Consider the following 22,242-nt stretch of genomic DNA (forward strand, 5'->3'; position numbering starts at 1 on the left):
TTCAGCCTTTTAATAGGACTACCATGGACCATTAGAGTTGCAGCATGGGTTCTGTGAGTTGAAGAGTGCATGACACTCTATATGATTTGATTTTAACCATATTTTATTCATTAAGGTATGAAAAGGATTGAGCAATAGGCACAGCCTTTAAGAGCTCTCTCCATATTACATGTACAAGGTGTAAATCAAATATTAAAACCTCTATTTAAAATAATATAATATAGTGGAAATGCATGCTACTTATGTGCACACAAAAACAAATACATATTTACAGTGTTAAATACTAAATGCGTAATATAAGTGTGTAGGCAATTAGTCATAATTTATTCAAGTACCTTGAGACATGTCAATATCCTTTATGAATCATTAGAAATATATATATAAGGTTTGTAAGAGACACTAAGCGTAGTAAGTGGAATAAATGAAATAATGTTGGGAAAAAAAGGAGGAAAGAAATGAAAAAAATAAACAATAAAGAAAAAAAAATAAAATAAAATAAAGAAAAAAGATGAAAAGTTCAAACAAAACGCTGAGTGTCATTGATATATTTCTGAGCAGATTTGAAAATAGGAATATTTATATCATACTAAAATAATCTGTTTCCAAAAAGTAATAAGTCAATATTTATGTCAACATTATAATCAACAATAGATTAAATGGAATCAAGTAATATCTGTCTTAAACCATTGTACTAAGGGCAACTAAAAATGAAATGCTGATTATCCTCAACAGGGTGATTACAGTTTGAAAAAATAGTGTTCTCTGATAAAAATTGATTAAACAAATGAGATTTTATGTTGCTAGCATTATTTCTAATTTTACAATCTCTAATATTATATTTCCTTATCCCATTATTGAAAGGTTTAAATATATCACCAGTCCTATAAAATTTGTCTAGTCTACCTCTACAAATACATAAACTTGGGGATTTTTGCATACTTAAAGGAAGACCATTCCAAAGTCTTATAGTGAAAGGAATGGAATATTAAAGTCAGATCTAGTACTAGCAAGTAGTGGTGGATAAGTATAAGAGGTTTGTCTGGAAAAATATGACTGGACTAACTCATATAAGTATGCAGGAGTCATCCCTTTTAATATTTTATAAAACAGTATAAGCTTATGTTTATTTCGTCTATATGCATGATGAATAGGATTTTGTACGTCTCTATTTTGACCGTACGTGGTCATTTTCATCGGAATGCAACGGGAAATGTAAGTTTGGCATATTTCTAATACCCAGTCGACACTTGAAGTTTCTAATTGAAATTAAATGATGTTTTTGCATCTATTAAAATAACAATTTTTTTCGCTTTTCAACACAACGTTCAGGTTCTGTCAATTAACCTTGTTAATGATAGTGTGTTTGATACAGTATAATTTAGCTCATATGAAAAAAAAATCAGTTCAATGAAAGCCAATCAATTAACAGTTAAAAATAGTGAAACTAAAATTGCTGAATTTGTTGTTGAAATATTTCATCATTGAAAAGAAATGATTATGTTATTACTTATAAAAATAGGGAGATGTGGTATTATTGACAATGAGACAACTCACATCCATAGACCAAATAACGTTGTAAAAGTTAGCAACTATAGGTCACCATACGGCTTTCAACAATGAGCAAAACCCATACCGCATAGCAAGCTATAAAAGGCCCACAAATGATCTGTATGTATGTAAATAGGAATCACTGCCATGTATCTTTTTATCCTTGGCCACTTGCGTGACGTTAAGGATTCAGATCTACCAAATGAGTTAGTGCATTACTGTATGCGATTTTTTTCAAAGAATATAAAATTTGTTCCTGACATTCATTCGTCCAGTTGTTACTTTTTCGTACTGATTGACAGTTCAGTAGGATTTTATCTATGATATGTGAATAATCATTAATATGATCATTAAAGTCACACCTTGCTAGCTTGAACACTGACATCTAAATCTTAAAGCACTGCGTGTAGCCTCATTTAACGCCAAATTTAACAGTTAATTGAATGTATCTAGGCTTTGATGTGGGGAGACCTACTTTCATGACACAATTACAACAGCTGAAAGACCAACAACAGAGGTCATCATCTGATTTTTATCAGATTCTTTAGTTTTCTGAGTTGTGCTTTGGTTATCTTTTGTCTGTCTTTTTGTCCTTTTTCTTTTGGCCATGGTCCTGTTTGCTCTAAGACAGCAATGTAGCTTTGTAAAGGAACCAAAACAGTACTTGATACGAGCTGCTCAATTGCAAATCAATAGTAAAATTAACGTAGAATTTTGTTTTGCAATGCTATTTGCTGGTAAAAATAAATATGCACATGTACCTATTTCTAAAGTATGTTTTCAGTTAGATAGTAGCCTACTTACAACGTGTGTGGGAGGGGTTTTGTATTTCGGGAAGTGCTCTTACAAAATAAATTTTTAAGCAAAACAAACTATCAAGCAAAATAAAAAAAAATGACGTACAATTTAACGTTTAGTACTGCTGAAGAAACATAGGATTTGAGATGAATTTTGAAAATTTGGAGAATTCTCAACTTTTGTACTATACTTCTTCCACTATTAATTATTCTAACCATGCGTTTCATTTCTTTCAGTTAGAATAGACGTGAAGGGCTAAGAAAGAAATTTCTGTGAAATTTAGCGAGACATATTTCAGTTTGTATGGACTTCCAATGCAATTCAATTAGACAGTAATATTGTCCACAACTGAAAGCGATATTGTTAGATTTTACTTCTGCAGCAAAAACAACACATATTGTATGATATCTTTTTGTATCCTTTGGTTTACAAAAAATAGTGGAAATTACTATGTTCGTTTAACTTTTGAGAACACACAGTCTGGATAGAGCCGACGATTTAACCGGAGTAATTTAATATGAAAGGTGATATACTGGTCTGATAATGACAAATGACATACAACTTTGTATAGTCAGCATCGTCATGAGATATATAAGGGTATCTTTCAATAATTTTACATGTTACGTCACTGCCTTAATTCTATTTTCAATAATTTTGCTCACCTGGTCAATTTTATAGTTGATTACTTTTTCTGGCAAAATTAATCATTACAATAAATAAAAGTAGGTAGGCTCCAAACAACACTAAAACAATACAAAGACCACCCAGAGGTAAACAATTCAGCAATTGGATCATACGAATTGATTTTGCGTAAACCAGGCCATTGGTTTTCTCTTTTGGATTTTTTCCCATTTTGTCGGTCCTTTTGTTGGTTCTGGCATTGCAAATTTTCAAAGGCTTTATGTTGCATGCCGATGTCAATGTCTTTCAGTAACTTTTGTTTTTTTATCGTTAAATGTTTTCGACTCAAATTAAGGATGTTCGCTACTCTGTTTCAAAATAACAAGCTTTTTGAAAGACTGTCATAAATTGATAGTATATTAATGAAGGAACTAAAAAAGCAGAAAAAAATGAAGGGTCCGTGTGCTTGTTTTCGAGATATAAGCCATTGAAAATTTGGCGGGAAATGATTCTCTCTAGATTTTTCATACATTTAACATTGGCACCCTTTTTCTTTCAAAAACATTGAAAAAATAACAAGGATTTTATAAGATTTTCAAATATGGCTTTTAAAACTATATGTAATAAAATTATGAAAAGAAAAGTAGGGGTTAGTGGACAAAATTTCTTAATGGAAAACATGGATAAAACCAGAGGATTCCGAATATCTGACAAAAAATCAAAAACAAAAGGAGCGAACATCCTTAAATCCATGAATTAGTTGTTTTTTTCACGTTTTACGTTTGATCGAATGAGTTCCTTTTTTTTGTTACCTTACGGTAAGGTTTTTGAGTGTGCACTGAGTCTTACTTGTTAACATTTCTGTCTTTGGGTACAATATGTCATTATCAATAACAGTTATTTTCTTAGTTTTTTTTTATACATCTGCATAGGCATATCAAAATATCTCATCAGATTACTCATTTTACAGCTTAATCAATCTGTATGATACAGCTATACTAGTATGCAAAAGCTGTCATCAAATACATCACCCTCAATTATCCTTTCATCATCTTGCAGTAAAATATTAACTTATTCTGCACCAGACCACCCATTATGTTGTAAAAAAAAGTGTGAAAGGAATCCATTCCATGTCATGAATGTCAAATCTTAATCTGTTTCGTTATTTGGAGAACGAATTAGGCATTAATGGCACATCTTTCATTGTTTCTGTTTTTTTTTTATCATCTTGTATGGACGATTTAGAGCTTGACCTATTGTATGCCATGGACACTTGTATACTGTTGAAAACTGTATGTTGCTTTTTATGTGCTTTTTGGCTATTATTGTAGTTGATGGCTGTTTCATTGACGTATATCCCATTTCATATTTTATTCATATCAACATAGAATATATAAAAGTACAAATCCTGCAAACAATTATGTCGTCAAGTGCAACGGTTAACCATGTTTCACTTTAAGAGGAATCTCAGACTGGTATATGGATGTAAATATTTTTACCCATTTACTTTTTTTAATGCCACAATGAACTGTATATATATATATATAATACAAACAGGAAAATGGGGTGGGGGTAAAGCAAGTTTTTATCATTAAGGTTTCACAAGCTCTCAAACTATCCCAATGATCTATGAGATATTATTTTTTTTCTATTAACATTTAAATGCATTACCAGCTAAACTTTGACCAACATTTGTTTGTGTTGTCTGATGTTGAACTTAGACTACGCTAATTTTTTATATTTGATTTCCACCTAAATCATTCTTTAAATCGTTTCATGAATTCAAATTTAAAAAAAAATATCTTTTGAGAGAAAAAAACGTTGTACCGAAGTATAAAATGCATCAAATAATAGAAAGAACGTGTGTTTATACTTGAATAAAAAGATGACTTTTAGAATAAGTCCTCGCAATTTGTTTTTAATAACCAATTAAGTAGTGCTACTATAAACTGTTAAGACACCAAATTTCATTTGAGCCAGGTGTGGAGTTAATCAATACAAAATATAAGCCTAAATGTGATAGTTTTTGATTGCACATAAATTTCATCCGAATTTCATCCTCTTGTTTAGCCAAACTTCCGTACTATTGAATCCGTTTGGCAGGTACCATATTACTTCACTTAACTGATTTTTATATGTAAAAGTAAAGATTTTTGTTTTCCTTTGAGTACTCGAATTACAAGAATAGTATTACGAGATTATTACTCATTATGTGTATTTCTAAACCGAATTTTAAACTCGTTTCTTATTTATGTGAGTTAAGCAAACTAAAACTAGAAACTGCTGAAGTATGCCTCTGTTTCGTTATGCAAGATGTATCTCATATAAGCAGCTCCTGTCCGATCGGAATGAGGACGTTAAATCCGATTCCTCGTGTAGGACACCAGGCACGTTATCTGCTCGTTAAAAAAACTTTTACCAGGTTCTATCCACCATTTTCTACATAAGGAAATGGTTGTACCAAGTCAGGCATATGACAGTTGTTTTCCATTCGTTTTATGTGTTTGAATTTTGATTTTGACATTTGAAAAAGGACTTTACGTTTTGAATTTTTCTTTGAGTTCGGTATTTTTGTTTACTTTTAACAACATTTCTCTGATGGGTCCGTCGCAAGAAACATGTATGTCCCTTTCCCGAAATACCATTATTTTTGAGTGGCAGTCCTTTTTCACCCTTAATTCCGGTTACCCAAACCTTGCAGAATCTACTTTTATGCTCAACCTAAATATACACGAAATATATGTCAATGCACATTAAACAACCAACAACTATTCAACTGTCAATTTCTTGATTTTGATACCTTGGGAATCATTCATAAAAAAAAAGAAATCAGCAGAAATCTAAATGCAGAAAACACAACCTGGAATAATTTGCCAAATCATCAATCATCGAAAAGCAAGGTCATTGTTGGCCAATAATACGGTTCATAAATTAGATACATCGAAACATGTAATTTTCTTAACATCTTGATATCTCCATAAAATTGTTAGAACGACCTTAAAGTCACTGAACTTTCGGATTTTTCTTTTATAATTTCTAACAACGAAAAGAAAGTGGTATAAAATTATTCTACAAGGTATATAAACAAACTCAAAAAAGCAATATTCAATTGTTCATGTCTAACACTTAAGCAATAAATTCAAAACAATAAAATAAGATCGATTACATAGGTTCGAATTTTATAATTTTGTCAGTAATTATCCTTAAAAAAAAGGAGTAGTGGTTTGAGAGGCAGCCAATAAACTGTCATTTTTGTAGACTGATGTTCATTAAATGTTCAGTAAAACTGACTTGTCCAACCACTAATAAAATGTTTTTATTTGAAAGGTTTCAGAGACCATTTTAACTAGCTGTGATCCACCCAATTGTTTCATTGTCAGCTATCATGTGGTTTGAGGTTGTTTATGACTACCTACCCGTGTATACAAAAGAAAATAAATACAAAATACTAAATAATATATATGTCGTGCTAACGAAGCGCTTTATGTATCAGGAATGCTCAAGTCTTATCACTTAAAAACAAGAAATATACAAACACGCAGACAGGTTAGGAGTTATATCAACAGTGAATTTTAGAAATATTATAAATATGTCAGTACCGAAGCACTGACTAATGAACTGATGAAACCCTCGTGACCAACATTCCACTAGCAGAGTTATCGACAGTGCACGAAAATGACACTTAACAAATTCGTGCGTCAAAAGAACAAATATCACGACGAGAACGATAAGAAGGTCAACAATAGAATGGACCAATATAAAAGTGTGTTGATAGTATATAATTACATATTATCCCATTTGACTTCAGTCTTATTGTGTTTAAAAAAAAGTATAACAAAAATATCAACAAACTTCAGGCAAATTCAAAAAGGGGGAATCCATAAAAACTGACAAAATCTAACGCTATCAATCCACAGAACAAGTGAAAAACAACTCCCATATTCCTGACTTGGTACAGGCATTTTCCGAAGAAAATGGTGGGTTAAACCTGGTTTTATAGCAAGCTAAACCTCCTATTTGTATGACAGTTGTTTCGTTATATTCCATTCTTCTTCAAAATTTCTTCTATCATCTGACTTAAGTCTGACGAACGGGCACATTTGGATTCTACCAAGTATTATAAAATGGCAGGTCATTACACGGGCCTTGATTTTCCTAGTGTTGTCTTTCTCTGTTCGATCTTTTATGTGTTTGCCTCACTACCTTCACAAAACGTGATTCCCGAAAAATAATTCAAACACAATTTTTGTCACCGACGAACGATTGAAAGCGAAACACTCGCCATATCTTTCCAACTGTTCATTATTAATGCTAAATACACAATAAATTGTTAGACAATCGCTTCTTTGATCGTCCTCCCATCTAAACCAATTGGTTTCCACATGATAGTATTGATCATAAAATACAGGTGCAGTTTAATTTGCACTGACATGCATGGCTGCTACCATTCACGAGTTACGCTCATTGAAGAAGGAGGGGAAACAAATTTTAATGATTTCTAGATTGTTATAACTTTTACTTGGGGAATGTTTTATAAACAAGCTTAGATAACTATTTATACCATGTAATAAAGATCCGGTCTAGTTTAAGTTTCGTAACTTTACGGTTCATTAGCTCGATCTATCCTTTGAAATATTAAAAAATACAATTTCAACAAATTAGATAATTACATTTTTAATTTTGGTGATGTTTGTGAGTAAATTTATTTACCAACAAACACATTGGCAAAACTTTGTTAGGCTTATTATCAAGGTATGACACAGTTTATAGGTGTTCATTTAAGAAAAGTGAGTAGCTATCAAATGGGCTAATCAAAAACAAAAAATTGAGGATAGACAGTCACAATTAAAATTGATGCAAATACAAAACGTCAACGAAACAAGACACAGAAAAAGCATTTTTTTGGGAAATCCTTAGTGCCAGTTTATATTTGGTTTTGTTCAATGATGCATTGTATGCATTAATTCAAATGCGATATCTGGTGGTTCTTTGTTTTCCTCTCCAAGGAAAATTCAAAACGGAAAGTCCTTTATCAAATGACAAAAACAAAAGCTAAAACACGTTAAACGAATGGAAAACAACTGTCATATTCCTGACTTGGTATGGCATTTCTTTATGTAGAAAATGGCTGATTAAACCTGGTTTTATACTAGATAAACTTTTCACTTGTATGACAGTCATATAGAAGTGTCCTGACTAAATGTATGAAATGTATGTACTTGTATCTAAAGTAGGCGAGTGGTGAAAAAGGAAACTATAATAATAAATAGTTTGTAGTTTGTTTCTCTTATACTATTCATGGTGTTGTTACATTAGTTATAAGTATATTGAAGCATTGTTATCTAACTCTGTTTTGTCTTCTTAAGGTTGTTTGATACTCTATTTTTTTACTTTTTTGTCAGATATTCTGAATCCTCTAGATTTATCCAATCAATAAAAATTTTGCCCGCTAACCCTTACTTTTCTTTGCAAAATTTTATTACATATAGTTTATAAAGCTATTTTTGAAAACCTTATAAGATCCATGTTATTTTTCATAGTTTTTGAAAGTAAAAAGGTGCCAGAGTTTGACTGTCCCTCTGGTATCTTTCGTCCCTCTTTTAAATGAATGAAAAATCTAGAGAGAATCATTTCCTATCAAATTCTAAATTAATTATATCTCAAAAACAAGGACACGAACGTGTCATTTTTTTCTGCTTTTTTAAGTTCTGTTATTTATAAATCATCAATTTATAATAGTCTTTTAAAAAGCTTGTTATTTTGAAACACAGGAGCGAACATCCTCAGTAAAGAAAAATAGAATTATGTGTCATATATGGTTTTAAGAATAATTGCGCGTTTGTGTTTGTATCCGAAAGAAAAGAGATAGTTGAGTACTTCATAACAAAAGTGTTACATAGCCACATGTACCTGTTCCAAATAGCAAAGTTCTGTTTATTTAACGTCGTTAAAATAATGTCGCATTAATTCTTTACTTGCTCTTTAAAATAAATCTAATTAAAATTTACATTCATGTCAGTTTTTTATCATGCTGTCCCATTCATGTTCTTTCATTTAAATATCTTTTTTAATCGTTCAAGTTGTCGATTAGTTGTAGTTATAAACCATTCCTCCAAAATTTCAAAGTATAACTCAGTGTGCTTTCAGTAGCGGTATTAATTTAATTAAAGTTAAAATATTCATAAATTTTAAGCGAAAAGAATCGTAAGTGCACATACATTGGATATGAAATTAACCAGCTGTAGCACAGATCAATAGGTACACTTCCGTAATCAAAATAAGTTATTTTTAAATAAAAACTATTTGCAATTGTGACCTACATTCAATAAAATAAGAACCAGAAACTGCCAGTTACTGTGAAACCTTTTAGAGTATAACTGAAAATTCCCATAATACTTTTTGTCATTTTCAAATACCTAGTCTTGCCAACATATTGTTACAACTTTCAAAAACCAATGTGTTAAAATAAAAAAACCCGTTAAAAATTAAAACGGTTTTACCTGAAGTAAAGCACAAGGTAAACTGTAGTTGGTTTATGTTTAAACGTGTATTTTTTTTCTTTTACATTCTTATTAAAATTGTTTCACACAGTAAAACTGAACATTATAATTAAGTGATTTAGGGTTTACGTTAACTAATTTCCAACAGCTATGAAAACATCAAACATGTCCGCTCTGTCGGTTTGAAAAAACATCTCTGCTGACATTTCCTTCGAGTTATAGAAAAAACAAAAAGGTACTGATGCAAGGGAAAGGGTAACCGCCTTTTTATCAGTTATCAGTTTCAAGGAAGTAACAAAATATCAAAACAAAACTGCAGATATCACTTCTATAAGACTGTGTTGTAATTTGAGAACATTTGTATGACTGCAAATCCTGCTACCGAAAGTTAAGGGCATACGATACAGTTGCAGGCAAGGTAACGACGATACTAACGTTAAATGTAATTTTTCGCGACGTCAAAATGTGAGATATCGGGAAAAGATGCCTTGTTCGGGTGATTTTAATCATTAGCTTGAAAGCGAGTAAATGGACCCCTTTTTTTAAATGATGTTTGGCTTGATTATGTATGAAGATTATTTGTTCCAATTTTTATGAATAAATCACCGATGAGGTTTTTTTTTAAATTTGATGAATATACGGCAAAAAATGCCGTTTTTTCTTTAATCATGAAAATTAAATAAAAATGAATTATTTCCAAAAAATTTTTACTCAAATTTAGAACATACTTTTGAAATCAGATATTCCAAATCTTTTTACAAAAATCCACATGCGTTTATCTTTTGAAACAAAAAAGTTAAGTGTGTCTGTCCAAAGGAAAGAAATGTCCAAGAAACCGAAATTTTAAGTAGATGTCTAAAATTTCGACCCCATTTATCTCGAAATGTATCACATGAAGGTATAGTTTTATTACATATTTGAATTGATTAGATGGAAAATAGATTGTATCACCGTGGGATCAAAACTATCGAATGCATCACCAATTGTCAAATGTCTCATTATAACCAAAGACATTACTAAATTTCTAACCATTAGTATAATAAAGTATTTTTTTCTGTCCATAAATGCGTGCTCAAATGTGAAATTAAAGATAAAAATAAAAATTTGGTCAGGATAATGGATAGACATAACCGCCAGAAACGTGGCTAGATACCATGAAAAGAAAAAATGTAACAAAGGTATGGCTCAAAATTAAGGAAAAAGAGCAACAAAATACATGAACAATTCGAACAAGTGAAATATTGGTATACATTATTAAAAATTAGGATTTAAAAAGTAATATAGCAAAAATACCGAACTCCCAAGGACATTTCACAACGGAAAGTCCTTTATAAAATGGCAAAATCAAAAGCTCAAACACATCAAACGAATTGAAAACAACTGTCATATTCCTAACTTTTCCTTGTGTAGAAAATGGTAGATTAAACCTAGTTTTATAGCTAGCTAAACCTCTGACTTGTGTGACAGTCACATAGAATTCAATTATATTGACAACAATGTGTAAGCAAAACAAACAGACATAATATAAAAGGTAAAAATGTCAAAAATTGGAGGAACAGCAGTCAACATTGTGTTAATCTTGATCACTATAAAAACAAATAAGTATTTCAACAAAGAAAAACAAAATGGCATAAAGACACTCTATAGACAAAGTACATAAGCAAAAATGAAATATTAAATTGAGAATGGAAATGGGGAGTGTGTCAAGGAGACAATAACCCGACCGAAGAGACGAGAATACAAAAATGACCATACCACAATAACACAATGGCGGGGTGTATAAATACCTAGCCATGCCAAAAGTATATACCAAAAATGGAATAAACAGTAAAGGGTAAACATATACAAAAACAAATAAAAAGAACACTATAACACGTAATTAAGATGATAAACAAAGTCAGAACATAGAATCTATACTTCAAGACCATCATGTATTATTTGTGAAGTTGATACGGAATATTTATCACCAAGGTCTTGGTATCTTCTGATGATTTTTTTTTAAAAAGGACGAGACGTTTTTTGACATAACCCTGGTTCATCAACTTTCTGTTAAGACACTCGTGACGTTTTATAAAGTCTGGAGTAGCAGCTGCAAGCTCTTGAATATAGAATGAGTTGGGAAATGTATATTCCATATGCAGGTGATGTTCTTTAAATTAATGCTACTATATCTACAAGATCTAGTATCACTTTGAACTATTTCTTGTATAAAACACAATGTATGCCCACAAGATAGAAAAATTGTGTTAAATTTCATCCCTACTGTTGAACATTCTAAATTTGTCATCTCTATCTGACACTTTTGTAAGCTATGTGTTAAGGTGTATCATATGGCAATGAAATATGGGACGTACATAAAACCCCGTATGGTATTTTTTTTTTTAGCTTATTTGCAAATATATTGATATAACAAAATATTTTGAAAGTCGTTGGTATAAGTTAATATGCACATAGCTATGTCTGCTTTCTTGTATATAATATATTGATGATTTCTAACCCCTATTGCACCTTTTTGACGAACTTCAAATAGGCGTCAAATATTTTGTTCAAATCTACAAATTGAAGCTTATTCTAAATAATCTTGAAAATGTATTTAATAATAATTTGAATATCCTCAGTATCAGTCTTAGATCTAGTTTTCACAAACAAAAAAACACTTTCTGTGTAGAAACCAATGACCACGATTATAAAGCCATATGAAAATATAGGAAAAACGCAGTTTTCAGTGATGCAGGTTTTTAAAAAGATAGTAACCCAGCATTTCAAGTTATTTCTATCAGCATGCTCTTTAAACACGTAATATAAATGTATGCCTTTATACCCAGCTACTGTCTCCCAATTACCATATTATTACTCCTTAACCTGATGATAACATCAAAAAGTATTAACAAAAATACCAAGGTAATGTTCAAAGAGTGGGGAGGGGGGGATAACATACAAAAAATTACAAATTCAAACGTTACACTATATCAATAAACTGAACGAATGGAAAACAACTGTTGGTACAGAAAATTATGGGTTAAACCTAGGTGTGCTATATAAACCTTTGTTTTGATTTGAACTTGAATTGTTTGGTCCTACACAGTTTGATTTGCGACGTTTTCATCAAGTTCATTCATTGTCACTTCATATCCACATCACATCGCAGCATGCAAACTTACCTATAAACATAAACTTCCTCCGTCAGAATAAAAATTGATATATCATGAATCAAATTCGGGCATCTGTATAGGACAGTACATACTGCTGATTTCATAAGAGATATATATTCTTGATCAATTTTAATTCAGAGAAGGAACATTTCCTTAATTTATTAATACGGTCCAGGCTTCCATTTCCTATCATGCGTTTTTTTAATAATTGCTGCCTACAAGTACGCTATTGATCCAAGGGTTTCATATGGAAGTCATCATTAAGGAGTCTCTGACTTACAAGTATAGCAACATTTAGAAAATACATTTCCCTTAAAAGATGCATGGGAAAAGATCCAGGTTTAAAGAATCTTGAACCTGAAAAGTTAAATATTACAATTCTCGGCATTTAATATAATCGCTTTACCTGTAACTCATAAACATTATTTCGACATCGCTTCTGACATGTATGTACATTGAAATCAGATATGACATACACCTCTCACCGTTTAGTATGCTGAGTATGTGTCTTATGAATTAATATAAATTAGATGTTAGTGATAATATATAACAGTTGCCTGTCGTTCTACAGTTACATTTTGTTAAGGAAAAGCTTGAACAATATATATGTTGTGTTGCAATGTCAATGAAGAATGATAATGGTAATTTGTTGCTCTGAAAATATGAAAACATTTTAAAATGAAACACACATCTCATGTTACTTTTATATTAAGTCATTCATTTGAATGCAATATAAAACCATATGGGTCTAGTTTGCGTATTCTCTTTACTTGAAAACCGTTTTCAACAATCCAACTAATACACGATGTTAATTCGTATCATTTGGAGCTGTTAAAGAAGGGGATGATCGATGCGAATTTCAATTATTATTTTTGTCAAATGCATTTCATCTTAAAATGACCTACACACATCTAACAAACAGTTGATTTTGTTTTGTATATGGTGTATATTAGCCTTAAATGACCACATGAATACATTTAGATCTTTAAGTTATGACAAGCTGCTGAATAAATCTCAATAATTAAATTAATGTGACATATATCTCCACCATCCCCGTACAGCATTAAAGTTTCTATGCCATCCTGGTTAAAGCCAACCTGATAAAAGGACTTTCCTCTTGTGACATTAGAGATTCTAGGCCACCTTGTAAAAGCCAACGTGATAAAAAGACTCTCCTCTTGCACTATAAGAGTTTCTATGCCACCCTAGTAAAAAACAACCAGATAAAAAGATTTTCCTCTTGCGACATTAGAGATTCTAGATCATTCGAGTGAAAACAAACAAGATAAAAAGACTATCCTCTTGCAGTATAAGAGTTGCTGTGCCACCATAGTTAAAGCAAACCAGATAAAAAGATTTCCTCTTGCGACATTAGAGATTCTATAGGTCACCCTTAGTAAAAACCAAACAGATGAAAAGACTCTCAACTTGCAATATAAGAGTTTCTAGGTGACCTGATTAAAGCAAACTAGATAAAAGGACTTTCTCCTATTGCAACAATAAAGTTTATAGGCCTTCCTGGTTAAAGCCAACCAGATACAAAGATTCTGCTCTTACGATATTAATTATTCTAGGCCACCCTGGTTAAAGCCAATCAGATAAAAAGACTCTCATTTTACAACATTAGAGTTTCTATGGCACCCTTGTAAAAACCAACCAGATGCAAAAGACTCTCATCTTACAGCATTAGGGTATCTATGCCACCGTAGTAAAAGCCAACCAGAAAAAAGGACTCTCCCCTTGCAACATTAAAGTATCTTTACCACCCTAGTTAAAGTCAACTATACAAAAGACTCTCTCCAGGTACAATAAGAGTTTCTAGGCAACGCTGGTCAGGGCCAATTAGATAAAAGGACTCTCTACTTGTTACATGAGAGTTTCTAGGCCATTATGGTTACAGCAATCCAGATAAAAGGACTCTCTTTTTGAAATATTCGAGTACCTATGCCATACTGGTTAGAGCCAAACAGACAATGGAGTCTCCTCTTACAACATTAGAGTTTCTATGCCAATATAGCAAGGGCCAAACAGATAAAGAACAGGAGACTTTATCTACCATAGAAATTAAAATAACATGTAAACAACGGAAGATATGACTGAACACAAAAATTTGAGCAAAATGCGAATACAGTAAAAAACTGGCTCAATAAGGACAAATCAACAATGTGAAATAAATTTTAACCCACAAGAGAACGACCATTGTACTTTGAAGAGGGGGTTATGGTTATTTCTTTAAAACTATTCTGATTTCAATCTCTGATTCAAACAATTAATTCTCTGAAACTGACACTATCAAAAGGCTTGATGTCTTGATTGACAACATATTTGCTACGTTTGGAAGACGTGCTTTTCAACAAATAATCGACGTTCCCATGGTAACCAACTGTGCTCCTCTTCTTGCTGACTTGTTCCTTTATTCATATGAGGCTGACTTCATACAGGAGTTTCCATAGGAAGAATGAAAATAAACTAGCACTATTTTTGAACTTCACGTTCCGATATAAAGATGATGTCCTCTCACTAAATAATTCAAAGTTTGGTGACAATTTGTTGAACGCATCTTTCCTATAGCGCTTAAAAAAAAAGGATACAACAGGTACAGTTAAGTCTGCACCAGAGATCCTCCCTGGTTTTTTGGTGGGGTTCGGGTTGTTCAGTCTTTATTTCTCTATGTTGTGTTTTTTGTATTGTTGTTTGTCTCTTGGTCGTTTTTCGTTTTTTACTATTGTATTGTCAGTTTTTTTTTTCGAATTATGAGTTTACATATCCCTTTGATATCTTTCGCCTCTCTCTTCTACGAATTAAATATTATAATCAAGGAGAAGGGAAAAATATATTCTGATTGGAGAGTGTTTTCCATTAAATTTAATGTTACGTTCTTATAAATAAATATTTTGATGCGTTAGTGCTACAAAAAATATCAGATTGAAAAAAAACCACACAAATTCTTCCCCTGAAAGTTAAATGGTCGTTTTCAAAACCAAGATGTTGAATTATTTTTTGTAATTAATACTTGATAAAATATGTAAATTATTTATGTTTTTAAAAGGAATATATCAAATCCCATTTATTTGTTAAAGGGGTTAAATGATAAACTTCAATATCAGAATTTAACAACAGGTCTGTTAGAGGAAAACTTTTTATCTAATCTATCTAATATTTACATAAGATCTGCATGCATAACAAACGAAATAATTTATATACTAGATTAATGTACTATATTCAATTTAAATAATCTAAATAAAAACCTTGAAGTATGGTAATCAGTTTACTGTAAATTCTTAACATCAGATAAACATACCGCAAGACATAGATATCTTTTCTATCGTTATGCTTGTTAACACTTACCGCAAACATGCAAAAATCATTAAATATCGCTTACCAGAATAAAAGCGATCTCAAAGAACATCTTTTTTTTATTGCGTCAAAATAAATTTTGGTTTAACTACCTAGCGTGAGGTTAAAGAGTATTTTCTTCATAAATACTATACATAAATCAAACTCGATTAACAGTTGAACCGTGCAAACAAAAATCATAATGAGTGGAAGGAAATTTATATTTATATTATTTTTTTCTTAATTCAAGCCTACGTTGATTTTCAACAATATTTTTCATGATTTTTAACTTCTTTAATTCGTGTGAAACACAATATACCTACATGTACGCTCGTGACCAACACTTGGAAAACCAAGACTATAACGTTTGAGAGGTCACAAACCTAGTGTGCCTAATTACAATAACCAAGCATTTCTAAGTTCAATTTTGCACGAGGGAGTTGCTATCTTAGCTGAGCACAATTACATATGAGTATGAAATGGAAATTTACAAACAAAATATATATTAATATTATTCAAGTACCGAAACCCCAATGGCTATTTGGCGAGTGGTATCCCCTGGGACTGATAGTCCACAAGTGGAAGTAACGACCTAGTATATCAAAACAATATTGAACTGTCCCAGATTTAAAAAAAAAGTAAAACAACAAAAATACCAAACCACAAGGAAAATTCAAAACGGAAAGTCCCTTAACAATTGGCAAAATTGATGCAAAAACAAAAATTCAACGAAACAAGACACAGAAGAAGCATTTTTTTGAAATCCTTAGTGCCAGTTTATATTTGGTTTTGTTCAATGATGCATTGTATGCATCAATTTAAATGCGATATCTGGTGGTTCTTTTTTTTAATTTATTTTTTTATTGTAATACACCTTTTTGGGGGGTACCAGTAACACAAATTTAGTCTCGGATGGAAATTGTTTATTGGCGTATTAAAATGACCAATTTTACGGTAATATCCCTCCTTATTTAAATCGGTAAAAGCATCGAAAATATGAAACAAACAAAAAGTATAATATCAAAAATACCGAACTCCAAGGAAAATTCAAAACGGAAAGTCCTTTATCAAATGACAAAAAAACAAAAGCTCAAACACATCAAACGAATGGAAAACAACTGTTATATTCCTGACTTGGTACAGGCATTTTCTCATGTAGAAAATGGTGGATTAACCGCATATTTTTCCATTGCTGCAGAAAATATCAACGTAATGTGTTCTTCAGAAAATATCCGCATGACAATTCTACTTTCGCTTTTTACCGCCACATATTCAAATCGTCAACTATAGAATGATATGAACCGTATGAAAAAAAAATGATTATTACTGCTATCTTCGAATCAGGATTGTGAAAATAGGTGTCACATATGAGATTTACTTCTTTTCGAGTCGGAGTTCGTAGAGGGAGGTGAAAAAATAGTTTGTAATCAGTAGAAAATTTGAAATCCTTTGTTTAACATTTAAAGGACGAGTTTTGCAAAATGTTTTAAGTCGTTCCGTTTTTTTGTAAAGCTGTATAGGATGAGTTTATAATATAATGGTCTGAAGGTATTTCTGTCATCTTCCTTGTATACTGATATAGAAGACCCGTGATCATCGACCTTTGTCTATGACATTAGGTCATTTTGTAAAATTCATCCCATATGACCTCAGATAATTGGGTTTTGTACTTATCCTGGACAAAATGGATGACGTCGGGCAATTGTCAAAGAGTGTGACAGGGGTTATTGTGTTCAACACAATATTAAATCAATGAGGTTGTCTTTGGTTTCTTTGATTTATACACGCTACATATTAGGGATTTGTAATTTTCTACGCAATCCAAACAAGTCATTTTCCGCTCCCTATCCCCTAACCCTGATTCAAATGGGAGAAGTCTTGCTATTTTCATATTCCTGATATGAGGGAATAGTTCTTGTTATTTTCATATTCCTGATGTGAGGGGATAGTTCTTGTTATTTTCATATTCCTGATCTGAGGGGATAGGTCTTGCTATTTTCATATTCCTGATGAGAATATAGCAGTTATCATAGTCATCAAACATTTTGTCAATTGGTGCATATAGCATTCTAAGCCTGACGATATCTTGAATATTTGGCGGTTATAAAACGAAACTAGAACTGTAACGGGCATTCATTCTGAAGAATACGTATACATTTTCTGTGATAATGAACTAGAGTTATGAATGACCTGAGGTCGATTCCTCCTGAACGTTATGAAGATGTGAAATTTATCACAGAATAAATGCAAACTGTTCTATTCAGTAATACTTGAAAAGGATAATAGGAATAACAAAGAATATAGGCCCTACAACAAACCACACCACCCGACTCCTCTAAAACAAAACCAGCATACAAACCAAGACAAACAACAATGAACAACAATACATGGGACAGGCACAAAATGTGTGGGGTTTTATTCTTTTAGGGGCTGGGCTGGGGTATTATCAAGTTCCTGTCTTAGATCTCCTTTTATCGTATTGTAAAATCCAGTTTTATTTGAATTATTTCAGGTCAGGAAATTTGCATGTGGTTTTCAAAGTGCAAAACTTGGAAAACCCAGTTGATAGCTCTGACATATAAAATAATATAAATTAATGTTTGTCATTAATTATTAACAAACAAGCGTACATGCGTCATTACGGATTGTATAATTATAAAAATGTTTAATTAATTTGCAACAAATGCCTAATTATAAGTGGATATTGTCAGTCTGCACTTGATGTTGTCAGTACTCAACTTAAAACTACATTTGGGTAAATAATGGAAGTATATATATGATACTTCAATTGACAGTAAATCTAAGTACACTATTCAAGCTTTGAATTAGATGCAAGTATGACAGTATTATATCAAAAATGAAACTACACTTTACCCTCCTTTTTAGATTAAAGATGTCGTTCATGTCTGTGAGTTTTACTTACTTTCTGACATGTATCGTAAATGTTTTAGTCATAATTCGAAACTGAACTTAAAACACCTAAACAATCTCATCCTACTTAATTCAGTTCGAATTTTTATCAATTCCTTCCTTTATTTGTTTTGGGTTTTTTGTTGCTTTGTTTTCTGCTACTTATATATACTTTGATTTTTAACAAGGGATTTTAATCCTTCATGGAGCAAAACATTTTATCCCATTATATTACTGTTACAAATATGATTTCAAAGTCTTTAATAGTTTCCACTGAGTTTCTTTGAAGAAAGATAGGATTACCATCCACAAACTTTACAATTTAATCTGAACACCTAAACAAACAAATTTAAATAAACCTGAGATCAGTTGAAATCATTTTTATAAACACATTGTTAATCGAATTAGATTTTTCAAATCAGTTTTATTTTAGTGTTTGGTGTGATTTTTTCAAGTTTGTATCACATTTAATAACAACTCTCGTAATTAAACTGATATTACTTATGTCGAAAATTTCCAGTTTTCTCAATAACCTTACGGTTACAACTGGAAATAAGGTTACATAGACAAATGGATACGTATTATTTAGTTAAAAGGAAAAGTAGGTTTCACTTTTCAGATTTTTATCAACATTTGAGATTTACAGGAAGAAGGATGAAAAGTGTAAAATACTGCAACATATAAAAAAGTCAGGGTCAAAGTAAATTTCTGGATTTACCTTTATTCTTTGTGAACAAATGGCTTTGCTGTATACATATCATAAGAGACACTTTTCTCAAAGAAATGAGATTTTCATCGTTATTGACTCATTGTTTTTTTATGGAAATGCATACGTGTATAGGTTTTTGATTTTACTAATCTTATCATCTGTCCTCTACAAATAGATGCAGATGCAAATTTGACACAAAGAAGAAAACTGTAAAAAGGTCAAACAACGTACATTCAGATGGTAAAACAACTGCTTTAGGCATTCATCAAAAGATGTATAATAATTTGACTTATGTCTACGATATTTTAGGTATTATTAGTTTTACTTTCATTCAACAAGACAAAAGTGAAATTTTGATTCAAATATTCAGTATAATAACATTGAATTATATTTGGACGTTGGTTTGGACAGATAAATTATCTGCAATAACGACTCACCTGTAAAACATTCCATTAGATCAAATTCAGCTTTTTGCAGTGTTTGTTCTGTCTTGGTTAACTTCTGTTGTAATCCTGAATAATTTCCTTGCAGTATTCCATATGCTTTTTCCACCTGAGACAATTTCCATTTATATAGTCCAAGTTCTTCTTTTAAATTTGACTCTGATCTGACCAATGTGTATAGTTGGTTTTCTAAATCGAATACCTTAGCATCCGTCACATTAAATCTAATTTGTAATTCTTTGAATTGTTCAGTTGTGTGCTTTACTTGATTTTTCAATATATACCTTTCCTGTTCCATTGTCGCTACTTTGTGTTCAGCAATCATCAGCTTTTCTCCCTGGTCGAGAAGCTCGTCTTGGGCTTTAGTAAATAAATGTGTAGTTTCATTCAACTTTGATTCTGTATCTAAAAGTTGTGACGTTCTTTTGTGCAAACGAGTCCGTAAATTTGAAAATTCATCGTAAAGTTTCTTAAGTAATCCACTTTCAGAATGGTTAATAGTACCATGGGGGAGAGTTCCAATAATGACCTGGTCCTCGTCTACACGTCTCGCTTTAACTTGTTGACTTATAGGCCCAGCCACGGCAGATCTCAAAAGTTTTTGAACAGAAGCTTCCAACTCCTCGATTCTGTTTTTATGTTGTTCTGTTACGGTATGAAAATCTTGCTGCATCCGAGACATTTTTTCATCATTTTGTCCATATAGATCATTTTCGTTTGCCATTGAAATCTTCGTTCTTTTAGATTCGCACTCCGTATTTGAATTTGACAGGTTTATCTCGTAAGTACATTTCCCGTTTTGAAATGAACACTGGTTTCCGTAACTCACACAAAAGTTGTCCAAAACAATCATCAATATAACCAAACACTTTTCAAGATGACTAAATATAACACGGATCTCCATTTTTTATCGATTTAACACAAAAAGAAATATTCACCTACAAATGTAACTTCTGAACATATGGTTTGCCAAAATAATCAAAAGAGTAGCTAGTATACTGCATGCTGAATCCACTTCCAAAATAAGTTGACATGGCATTACATAATCCTGAATTAGCATAGAAAATATATATAAGAAGTCATTGACAAATAAAACATACCAGGATAAATGAAAATAAATAAATATACGCCTCAATGAATTGCCACAAATCTTCACATTTAACTGGCTAATGTATAGGGATCTTTTTAAATAAAGTCAACTTTCAGTTTAAATGATATATGGCAATTTGATAATAATAAAACAACACACGTCGACGCTGAATTTTTTTACTATCGGCAACGGTATGTCATCCTTAAGGTGTATTACATTTATAATCTTTTAATTCACTAACCGTGTAATATGAAATTATAGGTTAGGCTTAATTAAAGTATATACTTACAGCGTACCACCATGCGTACATCGGTATACAAAAAGGAAATCGTTTCACCGACTTGATTTAAAAAACATATCTATCAGCATTTTATTGAAGCCATGGTTTTGAATGTGAATTCAACAGTGCAACACCTGTTTCAGAGAGCAGTGGATGTACAGACATTTGACATTGATAATTATCTTAAACAGATTTTTTAATTAGATCTGAAATTATCAACAGTAAGGTTGCTGTTGAAAACAGAATTGCGTATCAATTGGAAACACCAACTGCTTGTTCTTATGATAAGACAGATTATATATATATATTATCTGCTTCAAATCCTCAAGATTCTTTATTATTTTTTTTAGTAAAATGATTGTTTTGTTACATTTATACTGTACACTGTTAAATTTTACAAAATTAGATTTTTTTTAGTAGATACTTTTTTCTGTCCACTTTATAGAAGAACTCAAATAATCTAAAAAATTTATCAACGCTTTTTCCCTCAAATAAAAAAGAATAGAAGATCACAAACTTCATTTCGTTATCTCCAGTATGTCAATCAAGGGCTTAATGTCATGGATATACTTACGTGGCAACCTAAAAAAAAATTTGTCTTGCGGCTCAAAATTTTACAATACTGAATTATACCTATTCTATCGTACACAAAATTTAGTAGAAATAATTTTAACCATCCTTCAATTTTTAAAGAAATTGATATTGAAAAATAACGGCCTTATGTCATTAAACTTAACACGATGAATGTCACTTGTGGAGCAAGATCTGAAAACCCTTTCGGAACACCTGAGATCATCCCCGATTTTGGTTCGGTTCGTGTTGCTAGGTTTTTATTTCTCTGAGTTTTGTAAACTT

The 22,242-nt window shown here is 31.5% G+C and overlaps 1 protein-coding gene across 1 annotated transcript in view; it reads right to left on the reverse strand.

Annotated features, from left to right (window-relative positions):
- The window catches only part of LOC127735684 (uncharacterized), a 44,675-nt gene extending 23,146 nt beyond the window's left edge, over window positions 1-21,529 (reverse strand). The window contains exons 1-2 of the mRNA XM_052245944.1: window positions 21,397-21,529; window positions 20,012-21,065 (exon numbers count right to left, since the gene is read on the reverse strand). Coding sequence (XP_052101904.1) covers window positions 20,012-20,921 — 910 coding nt within the window. The 5' untranslated portion in view covers window positions 20,922-21,065; window positions 21,397-21,529. The remainder of the gene's footprint in view (window positions 1-20,011; window positions 21,066-21,396) is intronic.
- Between the last annotated feature and the right edge of the window lie 713 nt (window positions 21,530-22,242).

The sequence above is a fragment of the Mytilus californianus genome, unplaced genomic scaffold (assembly GCF_021869535.1).
Source record: "Mytilus californianus isolate M0D057914Y unplaced genomic scaffold, xbMytCali1.0.p SCAF_3, whole genome shotgun sequence".
Classification (NCBI taxonomy): domain Eukaryota; kingdom Metazoa; phylum Mollusca; class Bivalvia; order Mytilida; family Mytilidae; genus Mytilus; species Mytilus californianus.